This window comes from Alosa alosa, chromosome 24 (genome assembly GCF_017589495.1).
Source record: "Alosa alosa isolate M-15738 ecotype Scorff River chromosome 24, AALO_Geno_1.1, whole genome shotgun sequence".
Taxonomy (NCBI): domain Eukaryota; kingdom Metazoa; phylum Chordata; class Actinopteri; order Clupeiformes; family Clupeidae; genus Alosa; species Alosa alosa.
The window spans coordinates 320,569-338,420 of record NC_063212.1 but is presented as its reverse complement, the minus strand read 5'-3'; the positions used below and the strand labels follow the sequence as shown (position 1 = coordinate 338,420).

At 41.2% G+C, this 17,852-nt stretch overlaps 2 protein-coding genes across 5 annotated transcripts in view; one reads left to right on the top strand and one right to left on the bottom strand.

Moving 5' to 3' along the window:
* LOC125289833 (retinal guanylyl cyclase 2-like) overlaps positions 1-4,462 on the top strand; it is a 28,234-nt gene extending 23,772 nt beyond the window's left edge. For 2 of the 4 annotated variants that reach the window (XM_048236894.1, XM_048236891.1), the window contains exons 15-19: positions 478-576; positions 728-822; positions 1,103-1,188; positions 2,738-2,837; positions 3,593-4,462. In XM_048236894.1, coding sequence (XP_048092851.1) covers positions 478-576; positions 728-822; positions 1,103-1,188; positions 2,738-2,828 — 371 coding nt within the window. In that variant the 3' untranslated portion in view covers positions 2,829-2,837; positions 3,593-4,462. Of the gene's footprint in view, position 1; positions 338-477; positions 577-727; positions 823-1,102; positions 1,189-2,737; positions 2,838-3,592 lie in introns of those variants that run through there. The other 2 variants (XM_048236892.1, XM_048236895.1) reach the window with 2 other exon arrangements.
* Positions 4,463-4,977: 515 nt separating this feature from the next.
* Positions 4,978-6,396, bottom strand: si:ch1073-228j22.2 (SPRY domain-containing SOCS box protein 2). The gene is made up of 2 exons (XM_048236741.1): positions 5,658-6,396; positions 4,978-5,201 (listed from the first exon to the last, which is right to left on the bottom strand). The coding sequence occupies exons 1-2, from the start codon at positions 6,331-6,333 to the stop codon at positions 5,050-5,052; spliced, it is 828 nt and encodes a 275-aa protein (XP_048092698.1). The 5' UTR covers positions 6,334-6,396; the 3' UTR covers positions 4,978-5,049.
* Between the last annotated feature and the right edge of the window lie 11,456 nt (positions 6,397-17,852).

The window sequence follows — 17,852 nt, the reverse complement described above, 5'->3', positions numbered from 1 at the left end:
GTACTCGGTGACCTTGAGAAACAGATCTATGTGAAAAATGTCTCATCATTCAGTCATAGGGTTTTTTGGTATGGTATGGTATGGTATGGTATGGTGTTGGACCCCAGCCTGTTTCTGACCACCTGAAGAAGGCTGTGTTAGAAGTTTGTGTTAAATTGTTTATTTTAGAGCAAACAATGGTGTGCATACTATTTTTACAGCCTGTTAACCCTGTTAAAGTCTGGACAAAATCCTAAACAAAGTCCAAAAGTGGCTTAGAGGTACCACACAAAGTCCAAATAATTGACCAGCATCCCTTCATTGGGGGAACATAGGCCTACCACTTCCTTAAGGCACAATGGAGTGTGAAAATTAGGTGCATGCAGCACTGTTGTTCGGTATCTGTTGAAAACTTCTTAGTTTAAGGTGAAAAATAAGTGAAATAAATGTTTAGATCTGTTACCCTAAACCTAAGCAAGTGTTTTCCCTCTTTTTCAGGGCCTGTGGTAGCAGGTGTGGTGGGATTGACGATGCCACGCTACTGTCTCTTTGGAGACACAGTGAACACCGCCTCCCGAATGGAGTCCACTGGGCTGCGTGAGTGTCTACACCACCTGCAGCAGTGCATTTTCTCAGTCTTCTCTTAAACAAGTGTGTGTGTGTGTGTGTGTGTGTGTGTGTGTGTGTTGTGTGTGTTTGTGTGTTTGTGTGTGTGTATGTAATGAGTGGTGTGTTTGTGTTTTTATAGCCTATAGGATCCATATGAATCAGAGCATAGTGGATATTTTAACAAGCTTGAAGCTCGGCTATAAGATTGTTGTCAGAGGGAATACGGAACTAAAGGTATGTATGCACAAAACAATGCACAAAACACACACACACACACACACACACACACACACACACACACACACACTTGAGTATATCACATATCACACATATCACTCTCTCTCTCTGTCTGTCTTTTGCTCTCTCACACACGCACACACACACACACACACACACACACACACACACACACACACACACACACACACACACACACACACACACATTCACACACTCACACTTAAATGAGTAAACTAAAATTTAAACACGGAAGTGTATTGATGTGTCACTCTAGGGGAAGGGTCATGAGACCACCTACTGGCTGGTTGGGAGAGAGGGCTACACCAAAGAACTACCTGTACCACCAGACCTCACTGGAGGGTATGACACACTGAAAGTGTTTGTGTGAATGGAAAATAGAGATTTGATGTGATGTCAGATGATATTCTTTATCTCTGCTTTGTTTCTCGTGTGCAGAAACCTGCACTACACTTTAGGCCAACACCCACTGGCGAAGACATTTGCATCTATGCATTTGACGCTCAAGAATAGAAACATTTTAGAACTTTTGCCGTTGACACGCAACTGACACTGCCAATGGGCTTTGCTCCATTAAATGTAATCGAGTTCTAATAATAATAATAATAATAATAATAATAAATATAGCCGCAAGCAGCAATGTGGGGGCCTAGCAGTACACTAGCAGGCATGGCGTTGCCATGGCATGAGGAAGCACTCACAGAAACTTTGATGGCAACTGGATAAAGAATGGCTGATATATAAGCTTGTTTACTTTATTACAGCGCCCCTAGTGGCCAAAGTACAGCAATTTCCGTGCATGTTCTCACAATCAAGTACTGAGTCCCTGTACCAAGTTTGGCTTTAGTACATCAAGGCGTTGCTGAGATACAAGCTCACTTCCTGTATTGCAGCGCCCCCTAAAGAGGCCAAATGGTGCCAATTTCCTAGTGCGTCGTTACAATCAGGTACCAAGTCCCTGTACCAAATTTGGACTTTGAAACGACAATTCCGACTGCTAGGTCCCAAAACTTAAAACTCAAAATAGTTGTTAGGCTTATGTCATTCTGATCTGTAGAAATGTCACATGCAGCCATGCCTAAATTTTGCTTACTAGGCCTACACATATAGGCTACTATATTATAATATTCAGTATTCATTATTGAATGCTTAGCTGGAATGATGTTTTCCCCTATCATGCTATTGTTAAAGCAGGCATACCTGCAGACATGTAAAAAACTAAACTTCCGACGTGTGCCGCATACAGAGTTGCTGCCGAAAACGTTGGCATCAGCAAAACAATGGTGCACCGATGTGTGTATTCAGTTTGTTTTATTCTATGGGAACAAGCAAGAGAGCACATCAAGTTGCCTAATGTTGGGGCAGTGCAAGAGATTGCTGAGATTCTCTGAAGGTTACTCACGCGATGCGAATAAACCGTTTCCATCAACTTTATTTGCATTATATCTTATGCGCATCGAGAGTTAATCCACCCCCCTCTAGATAGAATCAAATATAGATGCGCATTCGAATTTTTGATGTGTATTTCACGTGTTTCCAACCGGGATTTCTTATTTTAATATATATTTCGCATTATGAAGTTGGATAGAGACACACTAACATAGAGAGTTTGCCTAGTTGAGCAGAAAGCAGTTGATACAGGTGCAATCAGTTTAATTGGCTCTGTGAGGGGGCCTAGTTGAGCAACTGGCAGTTGATACAGTGATACTGAGCCTTTTTTTTAGTTTGGCAGCAATATGCTTCCGGACGACTTAAAGTAGTAAACTAAGATGATAAATTTGAGCATGTTTGTAATTAAGCTTGTTTTTAGGCTTGGCTGTGTTTGTATGTGTATTAAGTGCTATATTGGTCTGTAGTCTGTGGCTGTCAGCTAACTCCTCCGCTCTCTCAGGGCGAGTAATCATGGCATCAGCCTGGAGGATCTCCCTCTCGACCGCAGACAGAAGTTCCTCGATAGACAGAATCAGAATAAGAAGAGTTGAAAAGGAAAGGTGCAGCCCTCCTCTCTTAATACCTCCCTCTCTGTCCATCCCCCTATTTTATGACCTTTTATTTGTTTCTCTCTACTGTCGTCCTTTAATGCTTTACTTTTCTCCACTTGTTATATTTCATTAATTGTTTTTTTCTGTTCCTCAATCCTAATCCTAATGTAGACAGGCTGATGTAAACATACAAAATGCAATGATGAGGAATAAACATAGACTTGAAGCTCCAGTAAAGTATAGGTAGCCTAGCCTAGGTGGGAGGGGCAGCCTAACTGTAAAGGAGGCTCTGCTCCGCCCATAAGTCTGATTAATGGACAAACTGCAGAGTGATCAGTGCAGGAGGGTCACCTAGACAGGGGGAGATAGAAAAAACGAAGTGGAGAAAGAGGTTTTAACACTGGAACAATTTGCCTTACTGTGAGGCTCAAATTTTATTTCATTGACATGGTATAAACTTTAGTTCACAGCTGATAAAGAGAGTAGAGAATAAAGGACTGGATTGTGTAAACAGAGAAAGGGATCTTTCTGTTATTCAATTTCACAAACCATGTCCCATTATTCCTCATCATCGAACTGACAAGAATGAAAAAATGTTTTAAAAAATTGCAGCTTGCAACACAGTTATCCTAATGCAGACAGGCTGATGTAACCACACAAAATGTAAGGGCTAAATGTAGACTTGAAGCACAGTTACAGTAAATTATAGGCACATATATGGATGTTAAGTAATTGTTTCTTGTGGTCTGTGTGTTCATGTACAGATTCCTCTGCATCAACTGCCCATCTCAGGAAAGGGGGGAAGTTGGAGAAGAGAGGAATGGAAAGGTTTTTTTAAACTACTGTATGTGCACTCTCATGTGTGAAGCACCGTGCCCTCCACAACAAATCCAACCATATCACAAAATTCACTTTCATTTGTATTTCATAAACAAACACACACACATATTGTATACTCCATTGTCTCTGTTGTTCTGATGAACTGAACCTAGTCCCCCTCACGCACACAATTACAAAAAACAAAATCACTGCTGCAGATATAGACCCAGTGATCTTATTTATGTGTGTGTGATACATGAGTAAATGTATGTGTAAGTGAAAGAACAAAAGGTCTGCCATGTTTCCTACTTTCTGCCAATCTCAGGATGCCACTTAGTTGTGCTCCACTCAGGTGTCAATGGGAACAGGTGACATGCATTCTGGAAAATGTAGATGTCTTTGGTTATAATAATGCATGCATGTCTGCACTCTCTTTACAAAATGTATATATACTTGTGTTGAAGTGAATATTTAGCATATTATAATTCTGTAATTTAAGCTTGAAATGATCCATTTTGTTGTGATTCAAATTATATATGATTCACATACTTCATATATGTGAATAACAGATATCCATTTTGCTACTACTATGTTTCCTCTTCTTGAGAAATGTAATTATGATGCTCTGTTCTTATAAGTTGTTAGATTCACAAATGTACGGACGCACACGCATATGATCATTTTGCAGACCAGTCTTAGTTTTTCAAGGTAGTCTTATGACCAGCTGAGCTGTTATGTTCTATGCTCTGCAGGTGTGAATAGGAGTCTCAAGGGTTTGCTGTTTATATATGTGGAAATAAAGGTTGGTAGACTTCCAGGTGTATTTTCCAGTATTACTCATTCAAGACACACACATACACACACACACGCTCACATCTCACGGGTAACTCCTTACTAGCAGTTTAGTGTTACCCTGGAAATTATGTAATTTAGGACAGAACAAATCCTGGAAATAAAAAGCGTTGGCTTTTTTTTGTGGAGTTTTGTGTGTAGATTGTTGAGAACATAATTGAATCCATTTTAAGATGAGTCTGAATCACAACAAAATTTGGAAAACTTGTAAGGGTCTGAAATTGTTGACCCAATGTAACTATGTGACCCTGAGTTGTTAAAACACTCACTCTGACTAAGCCCACTGATTTAGCAGAAAATCTGTGAGAAGGCTGTGCTCATTTTCAACAAAAACAACAAACTGCAAAAAACTCATATTTATTAATCATAATATTTACAATTTAATTTTGAATCGAAGTACAAAAACATCATAATATATGACCATACTATATCATTGATTACATACTGCATTGAGTTCATACATAGTATGTCACTCATCAAAAAGAACTTCAAGGAAGTTTACTTTTTTTTTTTAGGAAAATAAGCTTAAATAAATAGGTCGAAACACTGTTTAATTGGAGGTATTTACAGGCCACTGGTGTTCCTGTAGTAAATGCTGCAAGACAGGTGGAAGGGGCAGCCTATTAGTCAAGGAGGCTCTGCTCCGCCCTAAAGTCTGATTAATGGACAAACTGCAGAGTGACATCAGTGCAGGAGGGTCACCTAGGCAGGAGGGAGAGAGAAAAAACAAAGTGGAGAAAGAGGTTAACACGGACAATTTGTCTTCCTGTGAGGCTTAAATTTTATTTCATTGACATAATAGACACACAGCTGATGAAGAGAGGAGGGAATAAAGGACTGAATTGTGTAAACAGAGAAAGGGATGACAATGAGGACTTTGAAAGGCTTTCAAGCAACTGCAACTGATCAGAAAATAATGAAAGACTAGTCTAAGACTAAGGGGACCTGACTTAACTACATAACTTACTAAATACTACATAAATTACGATATTGTTGACTAAAAGTATGTTGAAAATGACAGATGGGATGATTACACCGTATAACCTTCCTGAACTTTCTTGGAGCCCCTTCAGGGGCTGGTTTAACATTTCAAATGCTATTAAAACAGTTGGTCCCTCCTACATTTCACAAATGATAAGAGATGATGTCTACACTTACGAGATATGCCGCCAAGGTAGCGCAGATGTATACTGGCTCCACCCCAAACACAGCTGACAGCCAGGAAAAGCTCCTCCCCTTTGGGTAGATCAGTAAAGGCCACACCTAGATAACAGCCCTCCACCACATATCCCAGAGTTCCTGTGTCCGCATCCACTGCCACCACTACACAAGCTGGAATGTCCATTGGATGCTCCGCCCCAGCAGGATACCTGCCTGCCTCCTTGCCTTTATGCCATCGCTGATTGGATGAGAGCTCCCACCCCCAGGACATGGAGTCTCCGCCCACTAGTGCAGTGTAACCAGAAACCTGTCGAGGACTCTTCCTGGTGGAAACACCAATGAGGGCGTGGCTTCCTCTTTGGTCTGCCTCCCAGGTCACCTCCCACAGGTGAAGCCCCTCCTTGATCCCACCAATGGACCAGATGGCGTCACTGCTCTGCTCCACAGGCTGACGCCACACACACGCTCCACCATCGCGCACGTGCAGGTGTGGGGATGTCTCAGACACACTCCAGAATGAGCATGGGTTGCCAGGAGCAATGGGTGGCGAGTGGAGGAGTGTGGAGAGGCGTAGGGATGGAGTGGTGGAGAGATTCATTAGAGAGGAGGGAGCGGGCCGGCTATTCCTGGCGGTGCTGCTATCACACAGTTGGCAGCACAGAGAGAGACCCATCCACACACAGGGCAGATAACAGAATGGAGTCTGGGTGATGTGAAATTCTCTCCGACTCTTCTTGATCCTGGGGAAAATAAAAGTAAGCCACACACATAAACTCACACATAATCGTGTTTGATGCTTTTTAAAACCTTTCGCTACAAAGAACATCATGTGCTCAGGATAAGATCCCATGTTTGTTTGTTTTTCCTGTTGGGACATTTTTTTTTTCCATCTATTTCATTCAGTCTTTCAGACATTGCAAAAGTTCAAATCACTCTCCCCATCTTCTTACACTGCAGCTATCTGTAAGAGCCTTTGTGTCTGTCTGTCTCCATTTAAGAACATATAAGACCATTTTTGACAGTGCATTCGCTCTCCTCCCCAATAGGCCTACCACTTCCATTTCCTGGAAATACAAATTGTTCAAACCATGGTCATCTCTAAGCTGGACTATTGTAATTCACTATTAGCTGGCTTACCTGCTTGTGTAATAAGATCATTACAGCTGATTCAGAATGTTGGAGCACGCCTGGTCTTCAATCAGCCAAAGAGGACACATGTAACTCCTCTCCTAGTTACTCTCCATTGGCTCCCTATAGTAGCCAGAATTAAATTTAAATCTCTCACTTTGACCTATAGGACACTAACTGGATCTGCTCCTAGTTATTTTAATTCAATAATCAAGGCATACTTCCCCAACCGCCCACTGCGGTCTTCTGATGAGCGTCTGTTATGTCGACCAGTCATACAACACTAGGTCTAATTCAAGACTCTTTTCCTCAGTCGTTCCATGTTGGTGGAATGAGTTGCCCAGTGCTCTCCGTTCCTGGGGTAGTTTTGGGTTGTTTGAAGAGGGGTCTAAAGACATTCTTGTTCCTAACATGCACTTAGTTCTTTAAGCGCTTCTTATGCGTTATGGTTTGTATAATATTGTTTTATTTCCATTAGGCTGTTGATTAATTTGACATTATTGTTTATTATTGCTATTCTCCTTAATATAGTCTTACCATGTCATTGTTTTTTATATTATTGATTGAATGGACATTATTGTTTATTATTGCTTTTCCCCTCATTTTCATTGCTTATTGTATTAGGCTATTGATTGAATTGACATTGTTGTTTATTATTGCTATTCTCCTTATTATATATTGACCAACATTCTGATGTTCCCTGTTATATTTTAAATATTATGTTGTTTTGTATTTGTATGTCGCTTTGGACAAAGGCGTCTGCAAAATCCCATAACCATAACTATAAATGAACCTAACGGGACATTTTGTAAAAAGTAGAATTACCTCTTACCTCACGGAGCATGTGTGATGCAAGTTGTAGAATGACTAAATGACCCGTGTTAAGTGTTTTTATATGCATGCACTATCTGTGCTTACTTGCGTCGTAGGCTTTGCCTTATCTGCTGTTCGAGACTCCGGAGGGTCCAGGCGCGCTGTCTGGCGACCTCAAAGGCGGGAACGGGACACTCCATCACAGCGTGGCGTCAGATTAGGCCTCCGTGCCAAGGGCGCGGGAAACGGTGACGCCAAGTTCGGGCGAGTCATTCTGCTTAATGTCTTTGTGTGGTCAGACTGGGAGGAATTTTGAAAAATCTATTACAAGGTCAACGTTTATTATAGGGATAACCTACAGTGTTGATATCGAGGCTGTTTTTAAGGGTCGTTTGTAAAGGGTATAATATCCTAACTTTAGGATTCAATAATATTGAGTATTATATGTTAATAAAAGTACAGTAGCCTAAGCAGAATTTAAGTATGGCTGCATTTGACACTTTTACATATTAAAATGGCATAGTCCTAACAGTAGGCCTACCAGCTGTTTTGAGTTAGGCTATGTTTAGCCTAATTGAATAACTTTATGATGGAGAAGATATTTTCAGACCTGCCATCCATGAAGAATTTTTTTGAGTACTACCTCAAACCAGGGGAAAAAACATTGCTCGTTGGCCTTCATGTATGCAGCCAAAAACAGACCAAACGACATAGTGGGCTAAATGTTGACAATCTGTTTTAAAGCCTAATCCTTATCTATAAAAATCACTGGTGTTGATAGAAATAGGGCTGTGGTCTATTATTACTTCCTTTCAATTCATTATTATTTGACATTTCTTTTGTGAAGAAATACATCTAGGCCATCCGTCACGTTATGTTGGTATGGCAAGCCGTTTAGGACATAACGTTTGTCAAAATAACGCCTCCACATGTAGATTTTTTTACTTCTTCAGGAGTAAAAAATAGACGTCTGAGTGTCATATTTTTACGCGTGCCACGCGCAAAAACTTTGCGTCTGACGTCGGAAGTAAAAAAATGACGACTGGGTGATTTGCTGTAGAGTTCTCAATGGGTCGGGTCGGCTCGACAAACCTGATGGGACCCGCAGGTTCGGGTCGAAAATATAAGCAAATGACTCGGGTCGGACCTCGGGCTTAATCTTTTCCGCTCAGTGAAAAAAAAACATTTATTAATCATCGCTGCTGTTCACCGTAAAGAAAGTCTGGTTACTGCGTGCAACGTGCATTATGGAGAGGGACGGGGGCAGACCTGACGCCGCTGCGTGCAGCCTTTAGTCTGGATAAGAAGATGGGAGTTGAATTCACCATCGCTACTACAGGAGTGGGAAAATCAGAGGTCTGGAAAGTGTTTGGAGTGGTGCTGGATTCTGATGGAAATTCTACAGGTTATGTGCAATGCTCAAAATGTAAGGTGCTGATGAAATATGTGACCCTGCAAGGCGAAACCAGTTGCTTTGGTAAAATTTACAAAATTAAGTTATCGTGCTCACATTAACGGCCATAAACTAAGCTTCCCAACGACATGTAGCCTATTTAAGTAAATTGTCACGCTAATGTGTTGAATCTTCACCTAAGTCAGGGTTTAACAGTCAAAACGTATGTTTTACGTCGGGCATGGGCGGGTTCGCAGATAATTCATGTTGATGTGTCGGGTTACATCGGGTCCGGGCTTTAAAAGCTACGGGCCGGGTCGGGTCAGTTTGTAATTTTCAGGCCCGTTGAGAACTCTAATTTGCTGCAATGCCAGAGCCTATGTGCCAGAGTAGACACAGCATTGGCTGCTGGAAACAGGAAATGCAGCCGCTATAGTTGCAGCAGAAGAAACAAGATGCCAGAGCAGCATATTCCTGCTCAAATCGGCGGACCATCGCAAACAGGGCTTGGGGGATTACTTTTCACAAGTAAGATTTTTAACATTATCGTGTTGTATATTGGTTGTATTTTGTGAATGCAATATTACCAGAGAGTTGAAAAGGAGCAAGGATCTTTGTTATTACTGTATGTAAATCATAGCCAGCAGGCTAGGCTACTTGCTAGGTGTTCAGGTGTTCACCCGGCTATGAACTGAGACTTGATAAGTCATATTCCATAACACTGACTTACATTACAACTGACACAAGAATGCTATTGTAGAAATGAATGAAATATTACTAGTATAACATTGGCCGGTGAATTTTACACAATTTGTGGCACAGACTGTAGCTAGTAATACGTGTGTTGGTGGTAGCTTCACTATTTCCTGAATAAAGTAACTTTTCAATAGCTTAACTTCTATATATGAAGTAGCTTGGCCAAACAAGCTACACTTTAGTCATGTGAAATTAGCACAATTTAAAGTAGCTTCCTATGTAGTGAACTAGCCTATTGCTGTGTTTGTGTTACTAAGCTTGCTACATTTGACTGGGGTGGTAGTTTTGTGTAGTGAAGTTTTATTCATGGCAGAGTAACTGATAGTTTAGCTCACTACAATTTCCAAGTAGCTTGCCCAACACTGTATTATTCACATGTAATTCACCCTAACAAAAATAAGATACATCTCAAATCCCTTTTCATTCATTTATTTATTTTATATCTCCCCAGAACAACTACCTTGCTCAAGACCACGAATGAGCTGAACAATCTCCTCAGACCCCTGGAACTGAGAAAGGTACAGCTCTACACTGTGACTGAATATTTGATTTATGAGCTCCAACTTCATCACCTTTTTGGTATGGCAACTGCTCTGCCCATGACCAGAAAGAGGGTGTGAAAACTGCGCAACGCATCACCAGGTCCTCACTCCCCTCCATCGAGGCCATCCAGGGCAAGCAATGCTTGCGTAAGGCCCGCATCATCAAAGACTGTTCTCACCCCAACCACAGACTGTTCACCAAACTCCCCTCAGGGAGGCGTTACAGGCCGTGGTTGGTAACGGGGGCAGCCGTGGCCCACTGGTTAGCACTCTGGACTTGTAACCGGAGGGTTGCCGGTTCGAGCCCTGACCAGTGGGCCGCGGCTGAAGTGCCCTTGAGCAAGGCACCTAACCCCTCACTGCTCCCCGAGCGCCGCCGTTGTAGCAGGCAGCTCACTGTGCCGGGATTAGTGTGTGCTTCACCTCACTGTGTGTTCACTGTGTGCTGTTTGTGTTTCACTAATTCACCGATTGGGTTAAATGCAGAGACCATAGAGTGATATCAAAAAAGTATATATACTTAATACTTATTTATACTTAACCACGTAGCCTACTTGGAATAGCCTAGGTGTCTGAATGGCTGATCTCACTTAAATGTTTATGGAACCTTTCTGTATATACTTTTTTGATTCTGTGAGGAAAATGGTCTCTGCATTTATCCAAATCTGTGAATTAGTGAAACACACTGCTATTTTTGCACTTAGCAGGGGTGTGATTCTTCCGTTTTTAAACAGAATTCCGTTTCTTTCGACTTGAAAATGAGACCCACGCAATTCGTATAGATCCGCTGAGATTTGTTTTTAAGGGGGGGTCCTGTCGGCCAGAGGTAGGCTATTCTGTATTACACAGGCCATTATGTAGGCTATAACAGGCCGCCGACAATGACGACGGGTTTTGTGCTTCACATCTTTCCGAATATCATACACAAGTAGTGTATTCCGTTTATAGTGGATTTCATTGAAAGTGAAAGTAGACGGGTTGATCAGCTGCGTTCTGAAGAATGCTTGATTCAAGTTCAGTGTGGTGAGTTTCTCAGCAGAAGCCATGAAACGGTAAAGGTCAAGACATTGATTTGAAAAGACATAATGTATGAACAGTGCTCGCAATGTTTTGCTTGTGTTGAACTGTTACAGTTAACTTTAGGCTACAGTTTGAACAGTTGAACTGTTACAGTTAAAGTTTTTAGTTACAGCTGATGAAGTGGTATGTAGGCTATAGGCCTAAGCAATAAAAAATAGTGGAATTATTTGTGGTTGACCTGGACATTTTTACTTGGTGCTAAAAAGTTAGAACTATGGATTTGATGTTGGCCGCGAATTCAGAAGCTTCGTTAACGTTAGCTTACGTTGTGTCAGTGTAACACAAATATTACAAACATTTGGCTAACAGACATCTGCTCTGTTTTGTCTTGTACGTGACAAAGTCTCCTGGTTCAATTGTTTCCAGTTTCATAGCAACAAGGGTGTTAATTTTGCAGTAACTACAAAATCCAACCAAGTATAGGCCAAGGCATCGCTTTGATGTTTCTCCACTTGTTCTTTTCACGTATCTGGCAGCTAATCCATGTAGTGAAAAGGGATAGGCTACCCATTCAAAAGGAGGCCTACAGTTGTTTTATATAAATACACGGGTTTCCCGTTTACCAACAAAACTAGATGCGCACGCAGCCGTGAGGCAGAGGACGCTTGGTGGCTGTCCACAACTTTATAAACTAAACCTAAATAGTCAGCTGCTGTAAGCTACAATCGGATTTTTTTGTATACCCCTGTTGTCTCAATGATAATAACATCTCATTTCAGATTATATTTCAAAGTTTGACGTCCATTTGCATTATTAATATAACATCGTAGGCTATTTTGTCATTTTTGGCGAAGACATGCATTCCGTTAGGGATATTGAACATATTTAACATTCTCTAACCATCGTGATTTCGAATTGGTGCAGTTTTCAGCAGAAAAAATCATTTTATTCTTTTGCTCTTTTGCATTGCTCTATGCTGTTCTATGGTGCTTTCTGCCTCTTGGTTGCTCACGCATGTTTTCGTGACGTAGAAATCCATGTATATAGATTCGCTATGACCGTGATGTAGAGGGCACGAAAATAATAGCAGTCTCTCATGTATCAGGTCAAAATTGCTCATGATTTGCAAACAATTTTATTGTATTATTTTCACACCTGCCTAATATTCTAATCTTTTAATACTTTGCATTAACATTTTACCCTTACGATCTGGTTTTACTTTGCTTTGGTCAGTGATACTCAATATTTTATTCCTTTTCAGTTAGGTAAAAAAAAAAAATGGCCACATAGCCCATATTCAGCAGTATATGAATCATGTATGATTAACTATTGAACTTGTAGGCCTATGTCTCATAGCATCCAATCTGTCACCACCAACACCATTTCTGCTACACCCCAGCCCTCATCTTCCCAGACTTTTTTTTCTACCCCTGTGACCTGATCGCTTGTAGCACAGATGTACTCTGAACCTTCAAGTCCTGTGAGTGTTTTCTTTATTGTGTAAAGTAGAGTGATTCTAACATTATTCATCTCTTTATTTGCTCTCGTTGTCTCTCACACACACACACAGACAAATTGCGAATCAGTTGCTAGGTTACGGGGACGCTGGCGAGACACGCCGCTCCGTCTGGCATCATGTTTTTATGTAATGTTCGTAATTTTATGTAATGTCATGTTTATTTTTTGTATTGGTTTGTCTAGTTAAATGTTTTCCCTATTTATTTACGCTATTTTTGATAGTTTTCGTGTTATTCTTAGTCCTTTTTACTGCTTCTAAGTCAGCTGATGTCGTTGACATTTGTCCATTGGGAGCTTGCTATGGCTAGCTTTTGCCCTAGCTTGGCATCGGACATCCTTCTATCTATCCGTGAGCGGTGCAGCACTTCACTGTCTGGTCGAAAGTGGATCTCTCGGGACAGCTGAAACTAGGCTACTCTGCGAAAGATCTGCCGTGGGCCGCCGAGCTGTTGCTGACCTGCGAGCTGCCATGCCAACTGCAGACTCTGACATCCTTCCATCCATCCGTGAACAGTGCACTTCACTGTCTGGTCGAGGGGATCTCTCGGACAGCTGGACCTAGGCTAGCTACTCGGCTAAAGATCTGCCGTGGCCGCCGAGCTGTTGCTGACCTGCGAGCTGCCTTGCCAACTGCAGACTAACGTTAACGGTGAAGAGCTGCAATCTCCGGAGCAACAAACGGTCGCTGTTAAGTCCACCGAATTGCGGATTCACGCCGATCGCCCAGTACTTTGGACTGTGCTTCCAGTCATCTCCAGACTGCGGTCTACAAGGCCTAGCTTCTAACGTTAACGTTATCTCCAGACTGCCAGTGAATTCACCGGGTTGGTCAGTTGCTAAAGAACTTTGTTGGCATTGCATCGGTTGTGAAGACACAGCTCTGTGCGCAGTTTTCACGGATCATCATTGCCCTTGGACATTTTCAGCTGGTTTGGAAATTGGACTAATTTTAACATCACTCTTCCCCCTTTTTAAAAATATTTTCTTTTTTTATTTGTTTATTTGTTTTGTTGTCTGTATTGTATGTATTGGTGTCACGGGTATGCTTGCAACTACGCTGCTCCGTCCGGCATTTTTTGTATTTATTATTTTTTAAATGTATTTGTCATGTCTTGATGTCATGGGTACACTGGCGACTACGCCGCTCCATCCGGCATCGTTTGTCTTGTTGTTATGTGTCTTGTTTGTGGAGCGCTTTGGGTTGCACTATGTGCATGTTAAATGCGCTTTAAAAATAAATCTGACTTGATCTGACTTGACAGACATACAGTCACTCACTTTCTTTGTGTGTGATAGATAGATAGATAGATAGATAGATAGATAGATAGATACTTTATTGATCCCCAACAGGAAATTTGTGTGTGAATCAGACTTCCATCAGTGTGGCCCCCACCAACAGACATCTTGCTGTCATGTGTCAGGACCCAGCTGCATCCTCCATCCAAGCTTTTGGACATTGACCCCACTACACTACTCCCTTCATTGCCCTCCCTGTTGCCTCCTCCATCACCATTGGCCCAGCCGCCTCCTCCATCACCACTCCTCCATCACCACTGGCCCGCCATGTCCCCCATCGCCTTGTACACTGGCCCTGTCGCCTCTAACTCCTTCTCTGTTGGCCCAGCCATCAGAACTGGTAAGTAAGCTATTACTTAAGACTGAAATTATCCTACATTACTCATATAACTAAACTATGTCAAACTACATGTATCTAAATAGTAATTCATCATATGAACATGATTGTCTCCCTCATAACTCATTATGTTTTTATTTACTATATTATTTCAGGCTGTAGACGAACATAACATGCCAGGCATGGACAAGGTAGACAGCCTAGCTGAGTTCCTGGTGGATCTGCGTCATGAGCCATCCTTGACCCTTACCAACCAGCAGGCTGGCAGAATTGTAAGTCTGTGGCAGAACCTGTTGCCATATGACCAACAATGTGTGGCCTTTGCCGCACGGCACCAAGAACGCCCGGCTCAACCAAGGACGGTTCCGTTCTCCTAAAAAGAAAAAGGACTTCATTCCAGGAGTGCCACTTTGCAGCGGATTGCCTACTCCAGCCTTTCCCTACGCCAGTTCCCTACGCCAGTTGTTTTTACCCTCAACAGCCCTCACCTGGCCCACAGAAACCCACCTCCAAGGCCAAGTTTAATAAACGAACAGTGGAGGTGAATTCATGCCGGAAATGTGGACAGTTACGGACAAAGGCAACTGGCCACAGTCAGTATAAGGGCACTATACAGCCCAAATACAGAGCCTCTGTCAAAAGAGGAGTGGCTGAAAGAAATGAAGAAAAGTAAATTGTAAATGTGTACACTACTTTTTTGAGGTTGTTTGTAAGGTTGTTCTCATGTTCTGTGTGTGTGTGTGTGTGCGCGCGCGTCCGTGTGTGAATGTGTCCGAGTGTGCAAATAAATGCATTTTAATTGGTTTTCATTGTATCTTCTGCATTGTTTTTTGTCAAGAGGTATTTATATTCTTATACAGATTCTGCATAGTGGTTTAAGTCAGATAAAATATGTGCAATATCTAAAGTATTATAATTTATTAAATTATACATTTGAAATGGTGTGATATTGTAATTTATCATCACATTTGTTACAAGAAATAAGGTGCAGGTTGAAAAGAGGCAGCTTTAACACATTCCACAGACAATAAAATGAATTGTAAAGTAATTATCACAAACTAGACTGCATTTCCGGCGGGAACTGCGAAAGTGTGCTTGCCCTGGTTCGGTCACCAACGTGAGCAGACAGTGGCATATGCTATGCTGAACCTGGCTTGATCCAAGCATTTTAACACTGCCTTTCAGTGTTGGAGCAGTGGCAATACCTCTAAAGCTCGAGGAGAGGGCTATTCAACTATTGGCTTGCGGGGTGAATGCGGTTCATTGGATTTTACCTGTGGCTTGCCTTCGAATTTAGCTTCTATGACTAAGATCAAATCAATAAAATAAAACAACAGCAGTGATTGGCTGAAAAAATAAATAATGTCACGCGTCTTGCACCTCTCAAACTGGGCTATCAGGTAACCTAGAGAAAAATTTAAATTATAAAATATGACCAAGGCATTAAAATGCTGCTTGTTTGTCAGGATACTTTTTCATTGATTTATTTTAAAAATATGAGCTATGAGTGTGAATGTTATATATTCCATCCCCTAATTCTGTTTTACTGGTTTATTTGACAAATAATCTATATGAATTTGCTCTATAAAGACCTTATGTCTGTTTGGGATTGTTTTGAGAGCCTATTGATGTATCTCAGAATAAAGGAATGTCCACAACATTAGTGATGTTTTTTTGTGTGTGTGAATGTATTTTACTTAGCTCATTAAATGTAGCTGGATACTCATGAACGCATGTTTTAATAATTTTAGCAACACTGTATTTTGTGTGGTCCATAACGACCCAGTGGATCAAACGTGCCAAAATTCACATTCCTTGCTTGTTGTTGGTACATTAATCCCATTCAGATTGCCACTTATGTGTGATGTAAGAGTTCAGTATAGGTTTAAGGTCTGGGGCAGGGATTTGACATTCTGTGACTTCTTCATTGAGGGCTTGCTTAGCATTTGTCATATTGAATATCCATATTTATTCCGTTTTACAAATGTACATTCTGTAATTAATACATAGTTACTGCATATATTATCTGCACATATTATTATCTCTACTATTATGAATGTTGCACTGCTACATCTGTTATATACATACATTATTCTACTGTTAATTGTATGACATCTACATAACTGCTAATACACTGCACATATTTATATTTAATTTATATTCCTTCTGTAAATCAACTGTATACTACTGTCTCCATTGCACTATATTTCTTGACCTGTCTCTGTATATTTCATCACCTTTCTATATTTTGCATCACATTGCATGCATACTGTACATGAATTACAGCTAAGATCTTTGGTTGCTATGAAGGCCAGTCGTTCTAGATGGTTGGTTGCTATGGATGGATGGTTGCTATAGCCAAAGGCCAGTTCTATCTCTGCCGTTGTCAAGCGGGCATATCCTAAACATCTCTATTTTACTTAGCCTACTTCCATACAGTGAGTCCCATTAAGAAGTGGCCTCTTCATTCGCGCTTACCGTGATTCATTCAGCAACATTATTAAATGAATCTGTCACCATATGCCTATCCCTACGTTTGCAAAGAGGAGAACATTTTAATTTGATTCACAATGAAACGTTACATTTAATGTACATGTTGACAATGAGTAGGCTATGGTTGTTGTTGGTGGTGTTACTGCATCCCTTAGTTATGCCTACAATGCAAAATTGTTCCCTCGCGATTGTTAGCTCCTGCAGACGCATTTCAAAACATCGCGACGTGAAAAGTCCCAAAAAGCCACCACAAAAATTTTTGTGAATCGGTCTTAGTGAGTTAGGAGTCCTCGCGACTTCTTTTAAGCTGTCACAGACTCCCCAGTAAACAAAATAAAGTCCTGGCGACGTCCCCTAAAGGTCCCCTGGCGAACGTCACCTCCTCGACATTGTGTAGGGTTCCCTTTACGTCCCGCGGACCTCTGTTCGGGAGGTCTAAAAGACGTCCACGAGACTTTGAGAGGACGTCCTGTAATGGTCACCGCGACGTTATGCGCGCGATGGTAAAAAAAAACAAAAAAACATGAAGCGCGATTTAGTATGGTAGGGTATTACATCCTGTAAGTCTCAGCGTTGCTAGGAGAGAAGGAACATGCATTAACGACTTGTTCTACAACTACACAATCAACTTCACTCACCTCATATTTTCACGCATGTATGAAATCACGTCCTCTGAATACATTACACTAATGATGACATGGATATTTATACCGGGCTAGGATGTGCTGCTTTCACATCTATGGTGTCATTTTCTTAATAAACTAATACGACGTTTTAATGGGCATATCCCGTAGCATATTGTTCAAAATCATCAGAGTAGGCCTAGGCTAGCCTAAGATAAATTGTTCAAACCATATTGTTTCAAAATATTAAAAACTAATAATAGCCAAAAATAC

Bases quoted from the DNA above. Each gene is read 5' to 3' on its own strand.
- si:ch1073-228j22.2 (XM_048236741.1), bottom strand. From the start codon at position 6,333: ATGGGTCTCTCTCTGTGCTGCCAACTGTGTGATAGCAGCACCGCCAGG. The intron at 5,202-5,657 runs GTAAGTGTAGAC...CCTCCTGCCTAG, and splicing joins CTACCTTGGCGGCATATCTC to GTGACCCTCCTGCACTGATG.